Consider the following 14,413-nt stretch of genomic DNA (forward strand, 5'->3'; position numbering starts at 1 on the left):
TGTATTTTATAACTACAGATCTTGACCTTGGATTTGACTAGTGAGGATTTCCAGGCACTAGATGAATGACAGGACAGAAGCCATTCAGTTGGCCAATTCTGGCATGTGGCCTACCTGGCTTGTAACGTTTTATAAATATCTCTTAAACCCAAACCTCCTGATTCTCTGAAACTGACTATCTTAATCTGATTCCCAAAACTTTTTAAAATACATAAACAAAAACTTTCCCTGCAAGGTCATTTAAGTATTTGTTGCTTATAGACAGATACAAATATACCAAATATGGATGTGAATAAACAATTCAGCGATGTAGTTGTGAATCTCTGGATGGCTATGGAAGCTGCAGGAAAAGTCCCTTGCCGGCTCTGCACTTGCTGTGTTCAAGACAACGTCAACCTTAAGAAGGTGTGAACCCCAGTAGCTGCTCGATAGGCTTAAAGCGCCACTCATCCGCCTCCAGCTCTTCTACCAAACCTGCTAGTTTTTCCATTCGAGCAACTTGCTGATCTGTAAAGAGTCAAGGAGGTAATATATAATACAACAATGTATTTCCCATGAGACTGTCACCAACCAACATGATGACAGGTTTAAAAATAATTTTTAGAAGGATTTTTCCCTCAATATTCTATAGTAATAGGATCTTATTCTTTGCTAGTTAGAAGACTTAATCTCTTTTTTTTCTAAAAAAGCATTCCTGATTACTCCTTGTTCACCTTTGCTGCTTTTGACTACAAAATCAAAACCTTTCACATCATTTTCCTTTCATGAGACTCTCATGTCCCTTCTTCAGTCACATCACAGCAGCCTCAACAACCAGGTTTCTTTATAGAAGATAACTTCTGTGCTCTACTCTTAAAAAAGTCCTCCTCCTCCATGCCATAGTGATTTGTGTACTGAAATCCTAGAGTTAGAGGCAGCTTCAGTTCCCCGCTCCAATGCTTTCAATGGTGAAATTGTCTGGTGGGGAAACATGGCTCCCTGATTCATAAATGAAGGCCTAGCGAGACAAGATGGAACAGAAAAAATAACACCAGGATCTAAAGAGTCCAGACAGACAGGGAGGTATTACAGAAATACTTAAAGATGATGATGGTAATCAGTGGAAGACAGTAGTAAAAGGTCTCAGAAAGGAGAGGGAAAAAGCCCTAGAGGATAAAGATGCATCAACTCCCCTAGAAAATTTACTCTTGTAATTTCAACTTTATCCTTCAATATGGATGTCTGGATTAAGATCTTAGAATGGTCTTGTTTGTAGGTAATTTAAGAAGTCTACTTAAATAGCCTTAATGAGTTTTGATGGTTTCTATCACAGAACACATTGTTCTGAGTTCCCCTCTCTACCCCAGTAAATTTATTATCATTGTCAAGGACACAACATTTGTGTGCTTACCATGTTTTACCTGTTTAAGCGTGGATGCCACTTGATAGCTGAAAACAGATTCACAGAGGAATCTCTCAGAGCCATCTACAAACAAAAAAGGAAAACGTTTTAATCTGTTCTAAGGATTTTATGACTTCTGATAAACCAACTAAACATGTCTATTCTTTCCCTTGCTTTTACATTCAGGGTCTAGTTTTCAGCGTTTACAAAGAGGGCTTCTGTTTCATTTCATTTAGAATACTGCTCTGTTATAAAAGCTACTTCTTCTATATCTAGTGTACTAAAATAGTTGCTCTACTTCTATGAGAGTTTAAAAATAGTGCTTAGAGAAACAAAAACAAGAAACCTCAGTCTGATGTCCTTGTCAACAGCTCCCCTCCTACAACCTGACCATTTCCTAATGTTCTTCTATTTTGTACGTCAGGCAAACACTGACAGCTGACACGACTGGCCATGTAGTCCTTGTGCTATCAAAATACAAAGGTACATTGAAACTTCAAATCATTTCATTTGGAAAAAATAGCTGCTGTTGATTTTTAATGTATCAAATTACATCACTATGACCATCGCAAAACACTATTGGGAAACTTTATTCTGCAAACGCAAACTATAACCTTGATTTTCTAACTGAACCAAAACACTGCAATTTGGATGGTGATAAGAGTATGGTGCAATTTCAGAATCTAGCATTGTACTGGTGCCAAGAACTGCCAAGTAGTAGGTGGGTGACTTGGTTACCACAGGCACTTGGAAGATGATTGTACAATATAAGCTAGTTCATGTTATTCCTTGTCGGGCAAGAGCTGAGGAGCAAAACATAACCCTAAAAACACCTAGCTCATGTAGGGAAGACTGACTTTTATAAGGGTAGCAGAAGTCATTTGGGGCAGACATCTTATGGCAAAATCCTCACAGAAATGGAGGAAGCTGACACAACTGTCTTTTTTTCAGGCAGCTTATGCCAGCACAGTTGGGTGTCAAGCATTCACACATTAATGACAGGTTGGTGTGTTGGCCAGGTATTAAGTGACAAAGAGAGAAGACCAATGCATTCTGAGCTCATGCTGAGCTTTACACAAGAGGAAAAGATTTTAATCTAAAAATTTTATGGCTTCTGATAAACCACGTAAACATGTCCATCCTTTTCCCTGCTTTTCAGAAGTCATGGTAACCAACAAGATATTGTACAAATAATATATCCAAATGGCTTTACTATACAAAGAAGAGGGCTTCCTCCCAGTATTATCTTAAAAATTGATACCAAAAAAAAAAAAAAAAAAAAATCAGGATGTAAACTTTAGGGAGAATGTTACATTCTTTAAATTCACCTTCTTTCTACATATTGTGTAATATATTAGATATGATCCTATCCCCTCCATCTATCCTTATTCTTCTGGTTAGATATAGATCATTGTGAGTGGATCATTTAAAAAAAAAATTTTTTTTCCCCCAATTAACTGAATAGTATATTGACTGTCCAGTTTAAAGATCTAGGCAAATTAATGATATCACTGAGCTGGTTTTTTTTTTTCAAGATAAAGGCAATAGCAGCAAACAACTGAACACATTATGGGGAAAGGGACTGCTGTGAACATTTGAAACTAATGATGCAATTTATTATAGTTCTTCTGTGTAAGTGATATGCCAGCACTCAACTATTCATACCCTTGCTTAAATGGGCTGTTTATAAACAAGTTTTGTTTTAGGGAAGAGCAAAACATAAAAGAATGAGAACTCACCTCTCAGGTGGATTGATCCTAAACTTCAGAATCTCACACAGGGCAAAGGGATTCTGAACTATAAGGATCACGCCAAGATATACATGCTCTTGGAAGTGCTACCTCCCACTTAATTTAATCACAGGTGCTATTAGGATAAAATGCTTAAGTGGTGATATGTGCCTATTTTCCTTGGTAATGAACTTCAAGCAAAAGGACTATAAGCTAATCTTTCAAAGATATACTTGCATATCACTCCACTACTCATACGCCTGTGGAACACAACTTTGCTGATTTGCAGTTCTGTACTAACCACAAAGTCCACTGCTTCTTAGCCACATCCTATTAGATGTGATATCTGTACCAATCTAAAGTCTGGAATTTCTCCAGAGAAGATTTAGCATGGGGCAATCTATCTTTCATTTAGAAACTGTAATCAAAACTTTTGTAACACACCAAGTAGCAATACATCAGCTTTCCTCTTAAGAGACAAGCAAAAGGTTATAAATAGTGAAAAGTTCAGTAAAATGTCCAAAAGTAACACCATCGCCAACTCCAATAAATCAGATGCTAACAAACTAATTTAAAATATTACCTCACAGCAGGAAATTAGACAATGCCAGATAATTTGTACTTCAGTGGCCTACAATGTCACTAAAATACAGTCACTTCTAGGCTGGAAGGCAGTCTCTAATTTGCTAATAACTGGGTGAGAACAATCTTCGCTAAGGGCAGGAGAATGCTGGAAATTACTGTATACTACTTAGGTGCAGTGTCTGTTATCAGACAGTGGATATGCTGCATTAAAAAGTTAATTCACAAGGTTAACTACAGGTTATTTGGATTATCCTAGACTCAGAAGGATGCAAGATCAAGCTGAATCTGTTACGATTATAAACTGCATTTCCAATTTTGATTCATTTTTGTTCCTGACTCTGAACAGGCAACTATTCCTAGTCTATTGAACAATTATAAGAAAAATGGTCAGGGACATGTGCGTCAATCATATAACAATACCACCTATAAACATGATAAAAAATACTTCCAAATCTAACATCCGTATTAACTTAAATTTAGGAATTCTCTTTCAACTTAATTAATATTCTTGATTTGACCAAGATAGTTCAGAGATTGTCATATTCATATTACTTTTCATAGTCTGTCATTAAGGGTAAGTAACTTTAAGATACAGGTAAAAAGTTAAACCTAAGGAAGTAAACAATCTAAACTATTAATGTAAACTTAATATAAATTCATACTACAATAGAAACCCAACACATTCCTTCCTGAAGCACACTGGGATGGAATAAAAATACATATATTTGTAATCTGTTGGAACATCAACATTCAGACTAAGCGTTCTTCTTCAGCATCTTTATATTCTCTGGTATACACTGACAATGTTGATAGCTTTGAGATTTTGGGTACTTCCTGCATTAAATTTACCCTATGTTGTTGTTGTTGTTGTTTGCCGTCGAGTCGGCCCCGACTCATAGCGACCCCTCCTTGGGTTTCCGAGGCAGTATACTACGGAAGTAGGATTGCTCAACCTTCCTTCCGAGGAGTGGCTGGTGGGTTTCAACCGCCAACCTTCTGGTTAGCAGTCAAGTGCCTTAGGCACTATGCTACCAGAGCTCCTAAAAATTCATCCTATAGCTATGATTTAAGGAGCGCTGGTGGTGTGGTGCCTAAAGCATTTGAGTGCAAACCAGAAGGTTGGTGATTCAAACCCACCAGTTGCTCCATGGAAGGAAGATGGGTCTACTTCTATAAAGATTTACCACCTTGGAAACCCAATGGGGGAGGCTATGAGTTGGAATCGACTTGATGGCAGTGAGTTTGGTTTTTTCGGTTTGTAGCTGTAATTTAAATGACTTCAATCTTAGAACACCATTGTAAAACACTGATTCAATTTCTGCTGCTATGAAACTCAGAAAACAATTTTAAGTGTGCCTCTAAGTTTTTGGTTGGTTTTGTGGGAAAACTATTTAATACCAGGTCTCTGTTGAATATAACTGAAATCATTTATTTTAGTGCCAAATACAGTAAACAAAGCTCCACCTGTTCACTGCCTCCAGATTTAGTGAAACTACATCAAGTATCTAGCCAATACAATTGAAGAAAATGAAAAGGCAAAGGCAGAAGTTTATATACCTCAAATAGTTCATCACTTAGTACACGATCTGGTTGTTTACTTCACTTCTAATCATGACCCAAAGCAATCCGAGAGAGCCTTATAGTCCCAAAGTCTTCTCCTGTTTTCTTGTCACAAATGATTCCTGTTTGCCCTGGTTTAACCCCAAACTCTGCTTTTTAATATATCTGATATAAATAAATAAAGATCATCCTAAAACACCCATTCCTAATCATAGTTTATACCTTTCTCACACCCCTAACCAGAGATATTTTCAGATTAATTTTTAAATTTGCAATATTTACAGCAAAAAAGGCCAACATATACTTGAGCACAAAGGTGCTAGAATCAAGTCGATTTTGGTTTTTTGCCAATGTTTTCAAAGTATGATCAGAGGACCGCTCCCATAAGAATCCCGTTTTTGGTCAAAAATAAAGACTGCTATGCTGCTACACCAGACACTCATTTAGAATCTCTAGGGTGGGTCCATAAATACGCATTTTAAGTAAGTTTTTCAGGTGATTCTTTCTTCTCTTTTTCATATATAATCTTCAGTTGATTCTTATGCCCTCTATTAAGGATTATTGGTTTAGCTCCTCTAGTGACCTCCAACTCTCTGGTAGCGTAGTGCCTAAGGCACTTGACTGCTAACCAGAGGCTGGTGGTTCAAACCCACCAGCCACTCCTTGGAAGGAAGGTTGGGCAATTTACTTCCATAGTGATATGGCCTCGGAAACCCAAGGAGGGGTTGCTATGAGTTGGGTCTGACTCGATGGCACATAACAACAACAACAACAGTGACCTCCAAGGGCCTGGCTCTAATGAATACCAAGAAAAAAACTAGCAGTGCTTTTTTTTTTTTTTTTTTTTTAAATCACTGCCTCTTAGGTCATTAGTTCAGTTACTTCCATCATAGTACACGAGTCTGATGAGGTCCAGGCACCAATGCTGTTCATGATTACAACCTGTACCCTTACCTTGACTAGCCAGTCTGCAAACGTGTGCCAAGTAACTGTGAATGGTGTAATGACAATCTAGCTCCAATGCTACAGAAACCACATAGCTTGTCTGCAGTGGGCCAGGAGAGTTATCTTCACATGTTAGGGCAGAGTATTAGTTTTCATTTCCTCTTACAATTTTTCTGATAGGGTTGACCCAACTATAGATTAAATCAGGAAAAAATATACCAATGTAACTAACTATAGGAAGGCAGACTGGTGCCAGAACAAGGCAACTAGAGCAGGAGGTCAAGAGAAGCCCTGGTTCCAGTGCTGACTTTGCTTTTAACATGGTCAAATCATTAAATTTCTTTGTCCTTGACTTCCAATGTCTTTTCAGCTTCAAAATTCTGATTCTGGAGAAATACATGTAAGTACTTTGAAAATATAATTTTGAGATAGGGACAAGATATGAAATGTGGAGCTGAAATCAGGGCAAACTTGTCTCGACTCCACTTAATAGCGTCTTAACAATTAATATTCATTGCAGGTCTGAATCCAATTATTCAGCAAAAAGCAGCATGAGATCACCTTCTAACATTTCTCCAGCTCCTTTGGGGTAGGTGAAAAGGGCTTTCCGTGGTGGAGCAAGATCTGAGACGCTGAAACCAGATCCAGTGACAGAACTTCCACTGACCCCACCAGCTGAAGAGGATGAAGAAGAGGCAGCCATTTCCTCTCTAGTAGAATTCTCACTTCACTACAGAAAAAGAAAAACAGCAATTGGCAAGTTTATGGACATGAAACTGGCAACATTTCATTTAGCTGCCAGAAGGGCCAGTATACAGTTTTGTAGAGAAATAGCTCCCCTTTTTCCTACCTTCTCTACTCCTATACCTTTTACTGAGGCCCCCTGGGCCAAAATGTCATTTAGGTTAAGTGAAAATAGGTTTAAGAATATGAGTGGTTTGTCCACTTAAATACTTACTATTAGCAAACCATTTATGTCATGCTTGGGATTGACTGTGGGTGATTTATGGAAACGTCAAGGCAGTAATTTGACTGAGGAAATATATGATACGAAGATAAAACAACCAGGCTCCATAGCACAGTTTGTCTTTGATACATCCTGACCAAGCCACACCAAAAAATTGACTTCTAAAATTTTCCAAATAAAATTCCAGAAAAACACTGTGTTCTATTCCCAAAGAAGGGTAATTGGTTAGGAAATACTGGCCTTCATATTGAAAACATTTTTAAATCTTTTCTTCCAAGTGTATTACCCAAATGTATCACTTGGTGGCATCCCAAAACTGGAAAAAAAAGCTCTGTAAGTAGATCTCAGAAATCGATGCCTATTATGAACAGAGCAGCTGTTTGAGTGTTTATTCCCATGTCATAAAAATAAATGAAAACATAAAAAGTCCATATGTAAATGGAACAATTTGAAATGAATACATGACTGCTTACCAAAGTTAAAAATAAAAAGGTCCCCAGAAGCTTCTCTTTGCCACAGCAGCTTACACCACACGTTAACGAGAGATTACCTATGAAGTATGTGCTATGTGCTATCTAAAAAGAATAGGGTAGTACCATATTGTTTAACAGAACTTTCTGCTGATGGAAATGTTCTAATGTTCTACTTTTGCACTTTTCTGTATGGTAGCCAGAGCCTCATGTGGCTAGCAGTTACTACATGGGATAGTGCAGGCCTAGTATTTAGATTAAAAAATGACTTTATACTGAATTGTATACTTTAAAATGATTGTTAATGGCTAATTTACTGTTATGTGAATTTTACCTCAATTAAAAAAATAATAATAAAGATGACTTTAAAAGGATTTTTAAAAATGAATTTCCTTCTTAGTGGCCACAAAGAATTTTAGGGGAATTTTTCCATTTTTTTTTGAAAGTTGCAAAAACATACACATTTGTTATAAAAAGCTGAAACTTATTTTTGAAAAATAGAAAAAAATGAGGGAATGATATATAGATATGAATCATATATAGATAGACCCGTTTCCTTGCAAGGAAAATGATATACTATGTGATTCTAAAATGCTGTTCTATTTCTTTAAATTTGTGATGATGACTTAAGGCAGTTCAGAGAAGTAGAGCTTGGTTTCTGATTTCATTATATGTCTATACTGATTAATACTGAAGTAGGACACGGGAACAGCAAGGAACAGTAAGGCAAATGCTATAATTAGACTGTCAGCCTATTAAAAATGCAAATTGATTAATGACATTTTCAATCTTACCATTAGATCACATTTCCTTTATTCTCTAAACTGATAACTTTCCAAATTGTATTTCTATTCACAGAGTAGACAATTTCCCAGGTTAGGTTTGTATCTAATCTTTTGGACCACACCAGGTCAAAATACAGATAAATTTTTAAATGCTCTTTAAAGAGAATTTAAGCTACAATGGAGAAAGTACCAATCTCTAAGTAGACTCCTGGTGGGATTCAAATAAAGTATCAGAAGATTTAGCCATCTTTTAGAGAGTAACTCAAGAGTCTTTATTTTCTATCAGTTCATGGTAGAACCTACTGTGAATTGTTATGTATCTTACTAAGACTTAGGGCTCTTTAACCTTTTTATTACACCCTGATGAATGCTATATTCAATTGCAAATGCAAAAGATACTTCAAATTTTGAGATCAGTAGCTCAGCAGAGCGCCCAAGCAACTGCCAGAGAGAGGACAGCTTCAAAAGCTAGCCACAGTGTGACTTCTACACTGAATATAACCCAAAAGATTCCCTTTCATCCTATTTTCTTTCAAACTCTCAGAACTACCGTCATTCAATATACAAAACAGCCAGGGTTGAAAACTGGAGTGCAGAATTAGCACAATGCTAACTTCAACTTTCTGCTGAGGTGGAAAGATACACTTAAGTATTTTCTAGCTCTGAAAATTAAAAAACAAAACAAAACAGAAAAAACATTTATCTAGTTGTTGTCAAAATTATACATATCAAACTATATGATTTGGGTTTAATTTTGAATGCTATCAGTAAGTGATAAATAGGAGTTAAGTGAAACTAACAACCAACCTAGTGTAATTTCCCTGTGAGGATAGACACGCTAATCACCAGAGTGAATAGGTAACACAGATAAAGCATTTGGAAGAGTTAGACATGGTAATGCCTGGCCTATAGTAAGCAGCTGCTTATTTAAGCAAATGTTTGCTAAATGAACTAAACATTTCACAGGAACCAAAGAATTTCTTAAAGGTCATCTTTTTATAGATGACAAAACAAAACTGAGGTGTAGAGATGCTGTTAGCTCATTTGCTGTGCCATTTTTGAAACAATGGTTGTGTTGGCATGATATGTATCAGGTGACAAGTGAAACAGCATGGTGGTTAGGACCTCAGACTCTGAAGCCTTCTGCCTAGGTTCATGTCCTGTTTTGTTATTTACTATTTAACCCTACGTCAATCACTTAACCTCTGTTCCTCTGTTGCCTCGTCTGTGAAATAAGGATAATAAAGTACCTGTCTCATAGAGGTACTATAAAAATTAAATTAATTAATACAGATAAAGCATTTGGAAGAGTTACAGACATATTAAGCATTTAACAATTAGCTATCCAAAGTTGCAAGGGATATTTATTCTTGAATCAATCTCCCCGCCCCCCGTAGCTCTCAGTTTTTCATCCTTATGTCCCACCACACTTACTCATTATAAAAATTCTAATTCTCTCCATCTGACATAAAGACAGCAAGCTCCTAGAGAGGAAAGTGTTGGCTGCTAACTGAAAGATCAGTGGTTTAAACATAAGCAACTCCTGGGATGAAAGATGTGGCAGTCTGAAAGATGTTTACAACCTCAGAAACCTTATGGGGCAGTTCTACTCTGACTTTTAGGGTTGCTATGAGTTGGAATTGACTCAGAAGCAATGAGCTTTTTGGTTTGGAATACATGCCACACTTTCAAGGTTCATGATCTTAGAAAGAATCCTGTGATTTAGGAAAGCGGGAAGGAGTCGCCTTTCTACCATCAAGGCTTTGCATACAACCTGGATCACAATGCTTCCTGAATGAATGAATGAACACATGATAGAATACAGGGCCAGCAACTCAGCAAAGGTTATCCAGGCCATAGGGAAGCGTGGTGTCATGAAAGTTGGTCCTTTACTTTCTTTTTCTTCCTCATTCTGCGGATCTATTTATACAACTCCTTCTCCCACTGAACAATGAATAAGGAAGACAGAAGAAGTGATGCATTTGAATTACGGTGTTGGTGAAGACTATTGATTGTATCATGGACTGCCAGAAGAATGAACAACTTTGTCTTGGAAGAAGTACATCCAGACGTTCCTTAGAAGCAAGGATGACAAGAGGAGCTCAAGAACTGTTATCAGGAGGGGCCCATCCCTGGAGAAAGACATGCTTGGTAGGGGATCAGAAAGAGAAAGACCCTCAAAGAGATGGATTGACACAGTGGCTACAACAATGGGCTCCAACACAGAAAACGATTGTGAGGATGGCACAGGACATGGCATTGCTCCATTCTGTTATACATAGGATTGTTGAGTAGAAATTGACTCGAGGGCAGCTAACAACTCTTCCATTAGGCTGCCAAGCCCACATTAGGTGCTCAGTAAAATTTTGTTGAACGAATAAATATTGATGAAGTAACCTGGCGTTGGGGCTATCAGGGAAGTTGGGACTATTAGCAGTAGAACTACTCATATGAGAGCCAAGTATATTTTGGGGGCACACAGCACAGCTATGGAACTGTTAAAATGATTAAACATTTCTTTCATGTAAGACAGGGATGATCACGCATTCAGAAACCACTTCCTTTCTAGCAGATATATAGCCTTACTTTCTTACAGAGTACTTCCTTTAAAAAAAAAGTCCCCTTAACAAAAAAATTGTCACTGAAGTAAGTTCCTACTGTTAATACAAATGTAAAGTATTACAAATAATCACTCCACCAAATAATCATTTCACTGTATGAACTTAAAACAGCTAGATTACAATCTAAATCAAGTACAGTAGATGTTGCAGCTAAAACGGGATAAAGGAGTGAAAAGATACCAGAGCGGAAGGGTGAGGACGAGAGCGGCTCACAAACTAACCCCAAACCACTCTGGCCAGCTAAGGCAGCAAAGAGGCGACGCCATCCCATCGCGCAGGCGCCGTCCCCCTGCCCGCATGCGCAGTACAGTCCGACGCGGCCTGAGGAAAATTCCTTACACTTCTGCGGCAGGATCCGGTTTTTTCCTACCTTCTCCTTTTCCTAGTCATTGCAGGTAGGATCCCAGAAATCAATTCCCTTCCCAACTACCTGGTAGGGTCCTCGTGTACTCACTCACCTCAGCGGGTTTGGCACTTTCCCCTACAGCCCCGCCCCTAGGGCGAGCGGGAGCGGTCACGCTTACAACGACGATGACGGCAGCGTGCTTGCGCCCGCGCAGATGGAACCCACGTCGGTGTCGTGCGCGCGCCCGTACAGCAGTGGGCGTGGCCTGGGCGGACAGGGACAGATGTGGGAAAGTGCTTCTCAGGAGTGCTTCCGGGTCCTTCTTCTGTTCGCTTTTCCTTTTCCTGGAGCGGTGGTGATCAGTTTTACTCATTTCTTTCGTTTACTGAGTTTTCTGCTCGCTTTCATAACCCAGGCCTTGGGTTTTTCTCTCCTTTTCCAAATCACCACGAAGCAGGGTTAAGTTGATCATTTTCCTTTCTTTCTGAACAGCCAAGGGCCAGACAGGAAAGGTAGATGATGAGTTGCTGTCTCTGAGACAACTACCTGTTATTCCAGAACCAATTATTAGAGGGCCTGACCTTAACATTAAATTAAACTTTGGTGGAGAACCTTTTGTTTTTTCGGAGAGGTCCTGGGGGAATAGTGCACTGGGATGTAATGCCATTAACTATTGCTATTTATACTTTCTCTTCATCCAAATCAATTTGCTGTCTGTTTTTTCTCACAACATGAATCAGTCTCCTTGGTTCTCTAAACAGGCCAATTACCAATTAAAACAACTTAGTTTGCTGAGAGGTGGATTGACCTTTAGTGTATTTATTAATGGTTGAGCTGGTTTTTTTTGGAACTCTTTTTAAAGTGTTTTGGGCTTCAAGACTATCCAAGCTATGTGCTAGGAACATTGGTTGAACTTAACCACAGCTAGTGCGTAAGGCACCTTTGTTTCCTAAATTCTTGATTCTAAGCTTGGTTGCATGATGGATAATGAACAGTTTGTTGCACAGAGGCCTATAGAAATTGTATTCCTCCCTTCAGAAATATGTCTGTAGAGTAGGTTAAGTCATATTTTCACTCTTGAGAGGCAACTGGTTCCGGTTGTTAAATGTATATCTCTTTTTATCATCCATTTGCCCTGGAGATGATTCTGATTTATCGTGACCTCATGTATCAGAGTAGATCTGTGAAGCCATAAGGATTTCAAAGGCTGATTTTTCAGAAGTATCACCAGGTCTTTCTTTGGAGGCACCTTTGGGTGGACTCCGACTGCCAGTCTTTGGGTTAGCAGCTGAGTGTATTGGTCATTTGCATCACTCAGGGGCTGTATATCTCTGTTGTTGTAGTTGTTGTTATTTGCCATCGAGTTGGCCTCGACTCATAGCGACCCCTCCTTGGGTTTCTGAGGCAGCATCACTACGGAAGTAGATTGCCCCATCTTCCTTCCGAGGAGTGGCTGGTGGGTTTGAACTGCCAGCCTTCTGGTTAGCAGTCAAGTGGCTTAGGCACTATGCTACCAGAACAACCCTAATTGTCTTAGTTATCATACTGGTTAGGAAGGGTGAAACATTTTTTCACTTTGCAAATTGGTAGATAACCGCGGAAGGTTGCATTTTACTGCCCTTAGGTTAAAGTAATAAGGAGATCTCTCTTTTTTTCTTTCAAAGTCATGGATGTTGTTGTTGTTGTTTGTTGTTATGTGCCATCGAGTCGGCCCGACTCATAGCGACCCCTCCTTGGGTTTCCGAGGCAGTATCACTACGGAAGTAGGATTGGCCAACCTTCTTTCTGAGGAGTGGCTGGTGGGTTTGAACCGCCAGCCTTCTGGTTAGCAGTCAAGTGCCTTAGGCACTCTGCTACCAGAGCTCCCAAAGTCATGGATAGGGTGTATATAAAAAGCTCAGCATCTTTTCAAATTAATCTTTTTTATTTTTTTTAATTAAACAGTTCACAAATTACTTTTCTGTCTAGAATGAACCAGCAGTGGAATTGTGTGGTAGAAAATGCAGCAATTGACTTAAAGCAGCTTAGGGATTGAGGAAATCTAATGGAAATGGAATCCTAAGTTGTCTTAAAGAGTGCTTCTTTTGCTGAGGATGGGCTATGAGCTGATGTTCAATTGTATCGTTTTAGGCCTACATAATGATTCATATACTAGAGACAGGGTTTTTATTTCTAACTAAAATGAAAGGTAAGGTATACTTTATTTTTCAGGATTTCACTGGAATAATATTTGAAGAAAGGACCATGGATGTTCTGCGCCCACAGCTTATAAGAATTGATGGACGGATTTACAGGAAGAATCCCATCCAAGAACAGACCTATCAACACGAAGATGATGAGGACTTCTATGAAGGTGATCCCATTTGCTCTCTGCTCACATTGAAAGTCAGATGTACTCTGTATCATAGGACCAATTCTTTGTTTTGTTTCAATGTGTTTCTACATCAGCGCCTGAAGTTGAGATTTGGCCGCTCATAACTTCATTTGTTTTGATATCTGAAGTACTGCTAAGTTTGAGTTGAGGTGTTCTTGGTTGCAGTTCATAAGCCAAGTTAATTTTCATTTTTGCATAGAAACTTAAGTTTTATAAGGGGTAATTTTAGTTAACTATTAGTATTCTGTGTTGAAATTAGTTCCCTTGCTTGTAAAGTTACAAAATAATCTATATAAATTATTGAAATAATATCTGTAAAGCATTTAGTCCAGTGCTCAGTAATGTTGTTGTTGTTGTTATGTGCCGTTGAGTCAGACCTGACTCATAGCGACGCCTCCTTGGGTTTCTGGGGCAGTATCACTATGGAAGTAGATTGCCCAACCTTCTTTCCGAGTAGCGGCTGGTGGGTTTGAACTGCCAGCCTTCTGGTTAGCAGTCAAGTGCCTTAGGCATTATGCTACTAGAGCTCCCCCAGTAATGTTAGCTGTTATTATTGTTCTCTTACAATTGCCATTTGCTTGATATATCTTTTTCCAACCTTTGATTTTTAGTCTGTTTTTGTCATTATCTCTAAGGTGTGTCTCTTGTA

At 38.6% G+C, this 14,413-nt stretch overlaps 2 protein-coding genes across 2 annotated transcripts in view; one reads left to right on the plus strand and one right to left on the minus strand.

Moving 5' to 3' along the window:
* Window positions 1-397: 397 nt before the first annotated feature.
* On the minus strand, window positions 398-6,904 carry ANAPC16 (anaphase promoting complex subunit 16). Its single transcript, XM_007940640.1, has 3 exons — window positions 6,763-6,904; window positions 1,391-1,465; window positions 398-507 (listed from the first exon to the last, which is right to left on the minus strand). Exons 1-3 carry the CDS (start codon window positions 6,902-6,904, stop codon window positions 398-400), a joined length of 327 nt encoding a protein of 108 aa, XP_007938831.1.
* A 6,715-nt stretch (window positions 6,905-13,619) lies between these two features.
* Window positions 13,620-14,413, plus strand: part of ASCC1 (activating signal cointegrator 1 complex subunit 1) — a 220,346-nt gene continuing 219,552 nt past the window's right edge. Inside the window, exon 1 of the mRNA XM_007940643.2 lies at window positions 13,620-13,743. Within this exon, the coding sequence (XP_007938834.1) occupies window positions 13,635-13,743 (109 nt within the window). The 5' untranslated portion in view covers window positions 13,620-13,634. The remainder of the gene's footprint in view (window positions 13,744-14,413) is intronic.

The sequence above is a fragment of the Orycteropus afer genome, unplaced genomic scaffold (assembly GCF_000298275.1).
Source record: "Orycteropus afer afer isolate SDZICR_OR568_19922 unplaced genomic scaffold, OryAfe1.0 scaffold00070, whole genome shotgun sequence".
Lineage (NCBI taxonomy): Eukaryota > Metazoa > Chordata > Mammalia > Tubulidentata > Orycteropodidae > Orycteropus > Orycteropus afer.